General features: G+C 37.2%; 1 protein-coding gene across 3 annotated transcripts in view; it reads right to left on the reverse strand.

The window, feature by feature from the left end:
- Tmprss15 (transmembrane serine protease 15) overlaps positions 1-12,021 on the reverse strand; it is a 115,688-nt gene that overhangs the window by 19,208 nt on the left and 84,459 nt on the right. For all 3 annotated transcript variants that reach the window (XM_085832245.1, XM_021185182.2, XM_021185181.2), the window contains one exon: positions 539-634. In XM_085832245.1, coding sequence (XP_085688371.1) covers positions 539-634 — 96 coding nt within the window. The remainder of the gene's footprint in view (positions 1-538; positions 635-12,021) is intronic.

Raw genomic sequence — 12,021 nt, forward strand, 5'->3', positions numbered from 1 at the left:
TCTAAGACTTACAGTTTATTTCCATGATATTTAGAGCTTTTAGTATGAGAATAAGAAGAGTATTATGGTATATCATCTTCCTCTCGGTATGTCATAGCAGTAATGGCTTAAAACAGTAAATTAGACTGTCCTCTACAAATGAAGATCAAACAATCCTATCAGGAAAAAAAAAAAAACATGTTTCTTGACATTACACAAATAAAAGAAATTGAATAGCCGGGCGTGGTGGCGCACACCTTTAATCCCAGCACTTGGGAGGCAGAGGCAGGTGGATTTCTGAGTTCTAGGCCAGCCTGGTCTACAGAGTGAATTCCAGGACAGCCAGGGCCACACAGAGAAACCCTGTCTCGAAAAAACAAAACAAAACAAAACAAAAAGCAAGCAAGCAACCAACCAACCGACCAACAAGCAAAAGAAATTGAACGATTTTCAAATGTATGTGGTCAATGTGTGGTGGCACTGACACATTATTGGCTCCAAATATTTTTTTAAATCTAGTCCTATGTACCAAATAAAAATAAAACATCCTGGCACCCACCTAGGAGTTAGTATCACACTTCCATTAGGGGCTTGGTTTACTCTCACAAACGGTCCACCTCCGGTAGATGATATTGGCATTGATGAGTTTGCACTCCTAAGGTAGAATAAACGACATATGAACAGGAGATAAAATTACCAACATTAATGCTACATTTTCATTATTCGATGAGACATAATTGGAAGTAAATTATGTTAACACTTGGGAAAAGTAGAGGGCAGAGAAACTGGGCAGGGTCTATTGTATAAGGGAAGAATCCATTTTTCAATAGATATAATATCAAACAATATTGTAGACCGTTAGCAAAATTATTACTTAGGACATTAAATATCGTCAGTTTTGGGGGAAAGCCGTTAGTACATGTTTGAATATCCTACATTATATTACATTTCTCTTGAGGATCTGATTTCTGTTCTGTCTTTCCCTTCTCAGTGTTGTTGAGAGGATGTGAATAGTTTAATGGATCAGCTCATATAAAGTTTGAATTAAATTTGAATGAGAAAAATAAATACACCGATCACGATTTAAACCTTTCTTTAAGGAGGTATAACTCATCTTTCAAGAAAATCAAATCGCCTAAAACTACACAGAGTAGCTCTAGCTTTAGTAGTTCAGAGTTTAGCTTTCTAGTTTTCTTTTTTGCTTTTGTTATCTCATTAAATTTAAAGTCAAAGCAGTCCTAAATCCAAGGACGAAGACAAGCGGTTGCTCTGAGGTCCTCCATAGCCTCCATCTGCAGTTGCCAACTGGTGAGCCACCGCAGGGTGACAAAAGACACCTCCATGTAACACAGCATCCCATCCTCTAGGCTACAACCTGTGGCATCTGCACCGTCTGCTGTGAGGCTTAGTGAAGGTTTCTCTTAATTAATTTTACTTTTATTTTAAAATTTAACTAAATTTAGTTAAATTACAACCCGACCTTTTTTTTTTAATTCTTTTACTCAATCAATATCTTAGTATTAATATAAAACTATGCCTTTAAATGTGAAAGTCAGTGGGCTGAACCTGCAAAGGGGAAAAGTGATGGTTAAAAGTGATACAATATGCACGTGGGAAATCGTCAGCAGTTAAATCACCATCACCATCATCATCATTATCACCATCATCACCATCACCATCATCACGTTTGCCTCTGGATTCTAGGTATATTAATTTTACTGTTCTCTATGGTTGTTAGGAGACAATGTAACCTCTACCTACTGAAATAACAAGTTGAGTGTGTTTGTTGCCTCTCCAGAATATTTAATGTCTCCCCTAGATGATAGCAAACAATAACAACGTGTTTAGGTGCACGGGAAATGGGCCAGGAGCACTCAAAATTCTTATAATCAGTGAAAAGAAAAACAAATGTTCAAGAGGTAGTTCCTCTCCTTTCCAAAGCCTTCATCAGACTTAGCATTTATTTGCTGCCTTCCAGCCACTGAACAGGATGTTGGGAAAATAGATGCTCTGTCTAATGTCCCAATATTTGGTATATTTCACTTCCACTTGGTAAACAGATAAATGCAATGAAAGAACACAAAGCCATTAATCTTCCTTTAACAAAATATCAAATAGATTTTCCGAAACAAAGACAAGCCTTGCTATTGTTATTTTTGGATTTGATACTGTTTTTCTCCAACCACATGAGCAGAAGAATTATTCATTTAAATAGCTCTATGCAATGTATTTGCTGAAGCTTAGGGGGAAAAAAGGGCAGAAGTGGATGTAGAAGCTTAGGGACGCTTGAGTCGTAGAAACGTCTACTGATATAAACTAGTCACAGGTGAAGAACTACACATTTTTGTGAGAGCAAATGGAGATCAAGGCCTCTATGTCTTATCAGGGTGTGGCTTCTGGTAGATCGCATCAACGCACCAAGGTAAAGTATCAGGCCTCCTGAATGTTGGCTTCAGGCTTCAGTACTGGACTTGGTGAGTGCACCTGCATGCCGGGGGCGTTGGGGGGTGGGGGTAAAGTCCACAGTGGTGATTACTCTCTAATCTCTCTTCAGACAGCGTTCTTCTCTTGTTTACTCAAGTTACAGTTCCTTATTCTGCCTACGGTTTGCCGCCTTGGAACACTTTTCTTCGTAGCTCTCTAAGTCTCTTATCTTTCTGGAGACATTGTCACAGTGCTCTGTCAACAGTAGCGGCGGTCGTTCCAGAAGATTAAAAATTAAAACGATAAACTACCCAGAGCCACTTTAGATCAAATGGGATTGGAAAGTCAGGTTGCCGGTCCAGCCTGCTACTGTAAGAAACCTTTCAAAGGATCCTAATATTTGCTATAGAAAAGGAAACGAGGTCGTGGGGGAAATAAAAGCTCTGTTTATTAAAGTAGGTACAAAGTTCTGTCTTTTGGCTTCCAATTTGATTTCTAACTGTTTGAATCTGTTTTAATTAATGCATGAGATGAAGAACACCAAGACTTCTTAAATAAAATGTACTGCATGCATTTGGATATTAGACAATTCAATTTCCCTACCCTTTGCCTTTGACATTTCTTTTAGATAGGACTTGAAAAGACCTACCAGTATATGTAGAAATTAAATAAAAATAGAAAATATTAAATTATGATTTTTATAAGTATTTTAGTCCACTCTACTCATTACATATCTGCGATTGGTGTTACACTGTGAGACTGTGCCTAATGAGTTTAACACATGTATTTTGAATGACAGGAAGCTCAGAGAATGACCTTTCAGAATAATAGACACCTTTTCTTCCCTTAGGGATCTCAAAAAATGTTGTTCCCTGGTGGTGTTGGTGCTGCCTAGAGAAGTAGTGGAAGTTATGTATTCACATGGAAGAAGGACCCATATTTTTTTCTTCTATGTGATTCAGATGAAAAGAAAATAAAGAAAGAAAGTACATTTAATTATGTAGTTATACGTCAGAGTCTTTCTATGTTTCCTACGCTGATGCTAGTCTCATCCGTCCTAGTTAACCTTGGTCGTTCAGTACTCCTGTTGAGTATTGGATTGAGTCTTGAGTCCCTGCTAGGATTGCAGGGACTCGGCATCACGCCACCTTTAGTTTGCCAGAAAACAATATCCCTTTTCAACGAAAGTTATAAAACGTTCACGTGCACACATTTTCATGTTTAATATTGGCCTCAGGATCCTAAAAGTATCCTACAGAGTTTCCCAGTTCATCTTTATATTTCCACTTGGGAACATAATTAGAGGAAGTAGGTTGTGTGGATTTCAAATCTTGCCAACTTAACTTTATCCTTTTCCTCTAGAAATAATTTATTTAAGCCTGATTCACAATAAATAGAACACAAGGCACCAGAAGTTTGGGACACTATTGATTAACACAGGACAAAATAATAAACAATATGTGTAAAATAAAAGATTAGCAGCTCTATGTGATGTCATTATTCATCTTTGAAAATTTTTCTCATAATGTATTAAATTGAATGAAGAGGACCAGTCTAGTACACTATTTTTGTTACATCACAGAGAAACAATCTTTGGTAACTGAAAGTAGTTAAAATTTTTTTGTGTGTGATAATTTCCAGATTTATTCATTTTGAGAACTTGAGTGCCCATTCCCACAAGTGTCTGAATGACTAGAGATTTAGTATCACAAAGATCACCACACAGCTTTACTCTGTTTATAGAGTCGTGTCTCCTAGCAACCTATCTCTAAGCCATTATTATAAGCTTTATGGCTTATATACCCTTAAAGGGCTCTCTCCTGACTTCAGGAAAAGTCTAGTCTACATGAGAGAAGAGAAACATATGCACGCAAACATTATTACTTTTTAGGTCACAGATGGAGTATAAAAATATACTTATAATGGAATTCTAGGGAGAGAAAGAGGGGATATCCCTAGGCTGCTTTGGCGGTATTCAGTCTTCAGGTTCTCTGCTCAGTCCCTGCTTAGGTTGCCTCTCCTTTGTCTTGCTACTCAGACTGCCTTTGCCGAGATAAGGACTCTTCCCTGCAGCAAGAGCTTAGGTAGAGATGTTTTAAGCCTTTGGACACACTAAAGCTGAAGGAATAATGCATGCCGCAAATAGTGCGGTCCGACACTGTAGCTCATTTCACACCCCAAAAGGTTTAAGCAATGAATAGAGCCAGGTGGGATTAAGCTAAAAGGCTTTCGGAGAATGAAGGTCTTTCTCCTCTGATTGAAGAGTAAGAAGGGGATTGATTTGGCAGGACGGAGTTCAGGACTTTTATAGATGGGGAGCAGTGGATGTTCGAAGAAGCCTGAAACAAAGTATCCCACTCTGTCAGTCTCCACATTGGCAGTTCAGTAACACCACGTCAGACCTGGACATATTTTAATTGCAATCTCATTCATTTACTACATTTATAGCAACAGACCTGTCACTCATTTAAGAAAACTGTTCAAGAGTAGGTAAACGTATTGAATTTGAGATTTTTCTGACCTCGGGTCTTCAAAGTTTGCGACACATGCATAGAAGCAAAGAAATGTCAATAGAAAAGTTATCTTGAACCCAATCAATCCCTTCTTTGTGAAAGGTACCATACTCCCAGAAAGAGAGAAATCAATGGGCCAATCTTGTCATTGCTCTCTGTTATCTTACAGACATAATAGTGTTTGGATGAAAACAAACTACTGGTTCTTCAACCCAAAATGTGGCTGAGTGATGATGCTTTCAGGATTTTGTCAAGGAGGCAGGGCACTCCATGGACACTGTCTGGAGTACTTCGTGCAGCATGCATCTCCTTTATCTTTATTCTTTCAAGTGTTACTGGGTCTAGTTTAATTAAATTTATGTATATTTATGATTTTATTCATTGTGCACATACTTGCGGGGATGTATGTGTTTGTGTAGTGTGTGTGCTCACACGAATATGTCTAAGCCAGATGACTGGGGTGCTTTCAGGCTAATCATCTCTATACTGCTTTAGTTCTTTAATTATAACTTGTTGGCATCCCTTGCCCATGTCCCTTGACCAGCCCCATAAGGTAACAATTGATCAGAGATGAATGTTGGGAAGCCATCAAACTACTGCAGCTCATTAGCCCCTCAGTTGTTTTTAATTAAGGCACCCTTCATCTTAAAGCAGGCGAAAATAGGTGTAAATTGTATGTCAGGTAAATTACATGCTTCTTGGTAAAGTGTAACATTCACTGAAATTATTTAAGTAGTCATTTTAATAGAGTGAAAATTATTTTTCCAACAACTTGCCCCCTCTCTGTAAATGTGTATGCATGTATTTACTGCCCCATAATTTAAACATATAGATAAATGCAATAAAATGTATAAAAGTATCTTTTATTCTCCAGATATAACTGTTGTTTTGGAGGCTTACTGCTGAATAAGCCTACCCTTTCTAGGTCTTTCTGAACTCTGGCTGGCTCATTCAAATCAGTTCTTCTGGCCCAAACTCCTCTCAAAGCCGGCCGATTCAAACTGGCTCCTCTCAGCTTCTGACTGAATTGCTCTGCTTGACCCCAAACTAATTTTGGCAATCTGTTCTGAATTTTTGACTTGTTCTGTCTTGATCTGCAACTTGTCTTTGTAAAACTTCTCTGGTAAAAATTGCACCCCTCCAATCTCTCTCTCTGTCTCTCTCTCTCTCTCTCTCTCTCTCTCTCTCTGTCTCTCTCTCTCTCTCTCTCTCTGTCTCTCTCTCTTTCTGTGTGTATGTGTGCATGTGTGTGTTTACAGTTCTTATGAGTTAAAGCTTTGACTACATAGTTGAGAATTATCAGGACGCTGGTAGACAAAAATCACACATACAGAAACCATAATGCAGTCTACGAAGGACACTGATAGAAATTACACACAGGAACCAGAATAATGTCTGTCAACTTATCAAGCCAGTATAAGATATCAGTTTTAATTTCAGGTTTTCAATACCTAATGCCAAACTGCAGAAATAAATTAAATGTGTGTTTGCATGGGATTGTTCTTTATTTTGAGATTATAATTACAACATCTGTTCCTTCCCTTTCCTCCAATTAATTATCGTAACAGTGTTTACAAACACCTTGAAGTAGAAGAACATTGATACAAGTCTATTTCTTGTCCAGCTTTGAGAATGAGAGGATAAAAAAGACTAGTCTGATATGAAAGGTAGAGATATATTGCGCAGGACTCTTAGGAGAGTTAACAACCTCTCCCAAAATGTCTAATTAAAAGATAAATGACTAGCTCTGTTTCCCACTAATATTTTCAAACTATTAATTTTAATGATTTTACTAGGCAAATCTCATGTGCATGGATTGATCTGAAACTTTGGATCTCTTTCTTAGAAAAAAACAATCGGAAACTCACCATTCCCTTAGTATTACTCTCACCTCAGTGTGAAACCAAACCAAACCAAACCAACCAACCAAACCAAACCAACCAGCCAAAACAAACCAACCAGCCAACCAAACCAAACCAACCAACCAAAACAAACCAACCAGCCAAAACAAACCAACCAACCAAAACAAACCAACCAGCCAAAACAAACCAACCAACCAAAACAAACCAACCAGCCAACCAACCAAACCAAACCCACCAACCAAAACAAATCAAACAACCAAAACAAATCAACCAACCAACCAACCAACCAAACCAAACCAACCAACCAACCAACCAACCAAACCAAACCAACCAACCAAATCAAACCAACCAACCAAAACAAACCAACCAGCCAACCATCCAAACCAAACCAACCAACCAAAACAAATCAACAAACCAAAACAAACCAACCAGCCAAACCAAACCAACCAGCCAAACCAAACCAACCAGCCAAACCAAACCATCCAGCCAAAACAAACCAACCAACCAAAACAAATCAACCAACCAACCAACCAAACCAAACCAACCAACCAACCAAACCAAACCAACCAAACAAAACCAACCAACCAACCAAAACCAACCAACCAACCAAAACAAACCAACCAACCAACCAACCAACCAACCAAACCAAACCAACCAACCAAAACCAACCAACCAACCAAAACCAACCAACCAACCAAAACCAACCAACCAACCAACCAACCAACCAACCAACCAAACCAAACCAACCAGCCAACCATCCAAACCAAACCAACCAACCAAAACAAATCAACCAACCAAAACAAACCAACCAAACAAACAACCAAAACAAATCAACCCATCAAAATAAATCAACCAACCAAAACAAACAAACAAACAAGAAAACAAACAAAATTTCCTTACTTTCATCAAAGATACAAAAATGTTATTATTCAAAGTCCTTTTTACTTATGGATGCTATAAATGAAATGGAATTAAAATGTTTAATACAAAGGAGTAAAGGCTGATGGAATCCTTCTTGTGTGATTTTCTCAGATCTGTGGGGAATTGCAGTTAATACCCAATCTGCATAAATAACCTTGAGAGAATACAGCCTCCCCCACTTAAAAATTAGATCCTAAATTATTTCCCACTGAACCAAAGACATCATTTAAACACACTAATATTTTTTCTATTTCCATATGCCAGTCTAGACAACTCTCATTAATGAAGTAATGTCCTTTCAGTTATTAAAGAACTATAGAGACTAATAAGCATGGATAGGAACAAAGATTAACATCTTTGCACAAATTAACTGTATCATTTCAGAAGAAAGCAAGTACCTGGCCTTTCTCAAAAATATTGTATCTAAGGCAATGGGCCACATCACTTATTTTCTACACTGGAGGACCCTGTCTCTTGATCTCCATGTCTCAAAGCAAGAACTGTGATCCACAGGAATTGAGGTCAATGGACCAGACAGTAGAGTCTGGCTGGGCATGAGATAACAGGTAAATAATAGGACTCAGTGTTGTAGAATTGATTTATATTCACTCAACTCAGACCAGTCCCTTGAAAGCCTTTGCTGATAGACCCTAATTGAGTTCAAGTCTTCTCTGCCACATTAAAATAGTATACACTAATTTTCTCTTGACATGTTTATCCCCACCATATAAATATGTAAAACCAAATCATGATTTATTTATTCATGGACCTGATTTAATATCATGACTAATGCTTTTATTTCTGAATCAGGAATAATCAAAATATACTTATAAAGTTTAATTGCACTAAAGACACATGAATTCATTCTAGTACATTCTATTTTGCCTCTGGAAAAAAAAAACATCACTTCATCTCAGATACTTAACTCATATTAATTAAACATATTTTGGTTTTGTCACCTTTGAAATTATAATATAATTGCAACATGCATCTCCTCTCTTCTGTCTATTCTAACCCTTTCAAATACCTCCTTTCTCTCTTTCAAATTCATGATTTGTTTATTCTTATTTCACAGCCATATATATATTTATGTTCATGTGCATGTGCTCATGATAACATGATATATATATACATATATATGTATGTGTATATATATATATACATACACATATATACATATTTATATCAAACTGAGATGTTGATCACTTTGATTTTCATAAACAAATCAAGTACATGCATCTTCTAAAAAGAAATTGAAATGTGATTGACAAATCACGGCATGAAGATTCCTTGTATTTATAACCCTGGAGTAATGTCAAAACGCTGGTGCTGTTCAGTGGCCCGGGCTTAGGCACAAGGGGAACTCATCAGTATCCTCCCCTCCATCTTTGCAAAGTGTGTCTATGAAAGAGACCCTCAGCTCACTAAGCTTTTAACAGCAGAAGCAAAGCCCTTCTACTATTCTCAGTTGCCTAGCCTCACTGAAATTGCTATTGGATTACTGTTAAAGTGTGAATCCAGAATGAATGTCACGATCCGGTGTTTTAACTGAAGTTAGAAAAGTGAACAAATTGTCAACTTCTATATTTTCTTGACTCTTCCAAAATGAAAAAAAAAAATGACTCCCAACATTACTCCTGCTACAACTCTTATCATCCCAAAGTTCTTTTTGTTAAATCTTCCCTAAATTGAAGTGATTTTATTAAAATGAAATCTATAATATATTTTTAAAAGGATGGAGCCTACATGTATATGGATATTTAAAATGCATGGAATTTTAGTTGATAAATCAACTAAATTTTAATTTTAGTCATAAATCAAAGTGATGATCATTTACATAGTGTGCATGATAAAACTCCCTCCCTTCTTGCCTTTTTTTTTTTTTTTTTTTTTTTGGATAGGAATTGTCTTTTAGCTGAGGCCTGATGTGAATGCAAAAACCTTGAGAAGACAAGAGAAACCCGAGCTCTCCTTAAAAGCTACAGGAAGTTCTCATATGTCTCTAACATTTCACAGGAGACAGCACATTATTATCCACTACCACTATGTGCAGTGGCTGCATCTTATCAAGGCATTGTTACACAGCAGGAGTCTTCCAGCAGTCATACAGCTTTATAGCATCAGCTTGAAACTTTGCTATTGGCTACTGCTTGTGGGGGTATTCTCAGGAAGACTATTTTCATTTTTTGAGTTCTAAATAGAAAATCTATGTACTATAGAGACTAATTTTTTTAAAATATTTTTATTACGTATTTTCCTCAATTACATTTCCAATGCTATCCCAAAAGTCCCCCATACCCTCCCCCCACTCCCCTACTCACCCATTCCCACTTTTTGGCCCTGGCATTCCCCTGTACTGGGGCATATAAAGTTTGCAAGTCCAATGGGCCTCTCTTTCCAGTGATGGCTGACTAGGCCATCTTTTGATACATATGCAGCTAGAGTCAAGAGCTCCGGGTTACTGGTTAGTTCATAATGTTGTTGCACCTACAGGGTTGCAGATCTCTTTAGCTCCTTGGATACTTTCTCTAGCTCCTCCATTGGGGGCCCTGTGATCCATCCAATAGCTGACTGTGAGCATCCACTTATGTGTTTGCTAGGTCCCAGCCTAGTCTCACAAGAGACAGCTATATCAGGGTCCTTTCAGCAAACGCTTGCTAGTGTATGCAATGGTGTCATTGTTTGGAGGCTGATTATGGGATGGATCCCTGGATATGGCAGTCTCTAGATGGTCCATCCTTTTGTCTCAGCTCCAAACTTTGCAGAGACTATTTTTTTGTTTTGTTGTTGTTTCTTTGTCTCACTATGTAGTCATGGCTGTCCTGGAACTTACTCTACAGACTAGACTAGGCTGGAGTTAAATGGCAATTCTCTTGCCTTTGTTTTTCAAGCAGTGATCATGTATGCACATGTCATTAATCATGTCTGAAAAATCTTTTATGTGAACTACAAGTCAGTTAGAGCAAAGTATACTTTACTGAAAACACCAACTTTATATGTGGAGTTGGATGTCCATGCATTTGCTTTTCCTCCTTAACTTGGTATCCTTGTCGTGAATTCTTTCAGATCACGTAGGTTTCATGACTACTGTTATTACCTTTTGAAAAATCACTCCTGTTCCATTTAAATGTGTTCCTTCCAGATATCAGGTTACCTTGCTACTCATCCAAAGTATTGTTATTTAGCCTCTCCACATATGCAAACATTCACAAAGTAGATATCTACAACCAAATCAAAGAAAGATACATATGCATCCAGGTAATTGCGAAGCCCGTGTCTTTGTACTTTTAATTGTGGTTTGGTTGGTTTATTTATGTTGATTTTGCTTTTGAAATAAGATTTCATGTAGCCCAGGCAAGGCTGGATATCACCAAGGATGGCCTTGAATTCTTACCTGTAACAAGCGTGTACTACCATGACTGACTGTGACTTTTAGAATATTTAAGAAAATCATTTAGCCATTCATGGTGAAATAAATCATTATTGTTTATAGCTAGACAACCTTTTCATACATTTATTTATCTAGACATAACTGTAGTTGTATGAGTTAATTTAGTTCCTCTGTTGATATTTACCTTGTAAGGTTTTTTTTTTGACATTTGGAATGATAATGGATAAACTTAATGTATGTTATAGTTTAGAACACAAAATATCTAAAAGATCCATGTGTTAGAACTTAAGTCCCAGTGAGATTCTGATTAGAAAAGGTGGGGATTATTATAATTGATAGCTGTTGGGAGGCAGTTCTCTTTAGGGGTGTGACTCCTCTTAGGTCTTGTGTGCTTCAGTAAGTGGCTTAATAGCCAAAAGTCTAAGTATTACTAATTAGACGTGATGGGCTTACAAGAACAAAAGAAATAGAAACACAATGTTGGATGAGTGTAGAAGGAAGAGCGGAGATGAGAGCCATGACAAATATCAAAACACAATGTATGCAATGCCCCCAAATTAATAAGTGTACAAATCTGTTAGCACAATTCTTCTTTTTTAAAAAATCAAACTAAACTTTTATTTTTTAGATATATACTATAATTAACCCCAAATCATAAAAACTATTAGACAAAAAATCCATATATTTCCAATGCTAGGCTGTCATTCCAAGTCCCTTTATCTCATGAAGTCTATGTGCAGAACTCATGAGTTTTTATCTTTCTCTCTCTCTCTCTCTCTTTCTCTCTCTCTTTCTTCTTTCTTTCTTTTCTTTCTTTCTTCCTTTCTTTCTTTCTTTCTTTCTTTCTTTCTTTCTTTCTTTCTTTCTTTCTTTCTTTCTTTCTTTCTTTCTTTCTTGCCTGCGGGTTCCTGCCTTCCTGCCTTCCTGCCTT

This window comes from Mus caroli, unplaced genomic scaffold (assembly GCF_978045245.1).
Source record: "Mus caroli unplaced genomic scaffold, Mus_caroli_1 scaffold_17, whole genome shotgun sequence".
In the NCBI taxonomy this organism is placed as follows: domain Eukaryota; kingdom Metazoa; phylum Chordata; class Mammalia; order Rodentia; family Muridae; genus Mus; species Mus caroli.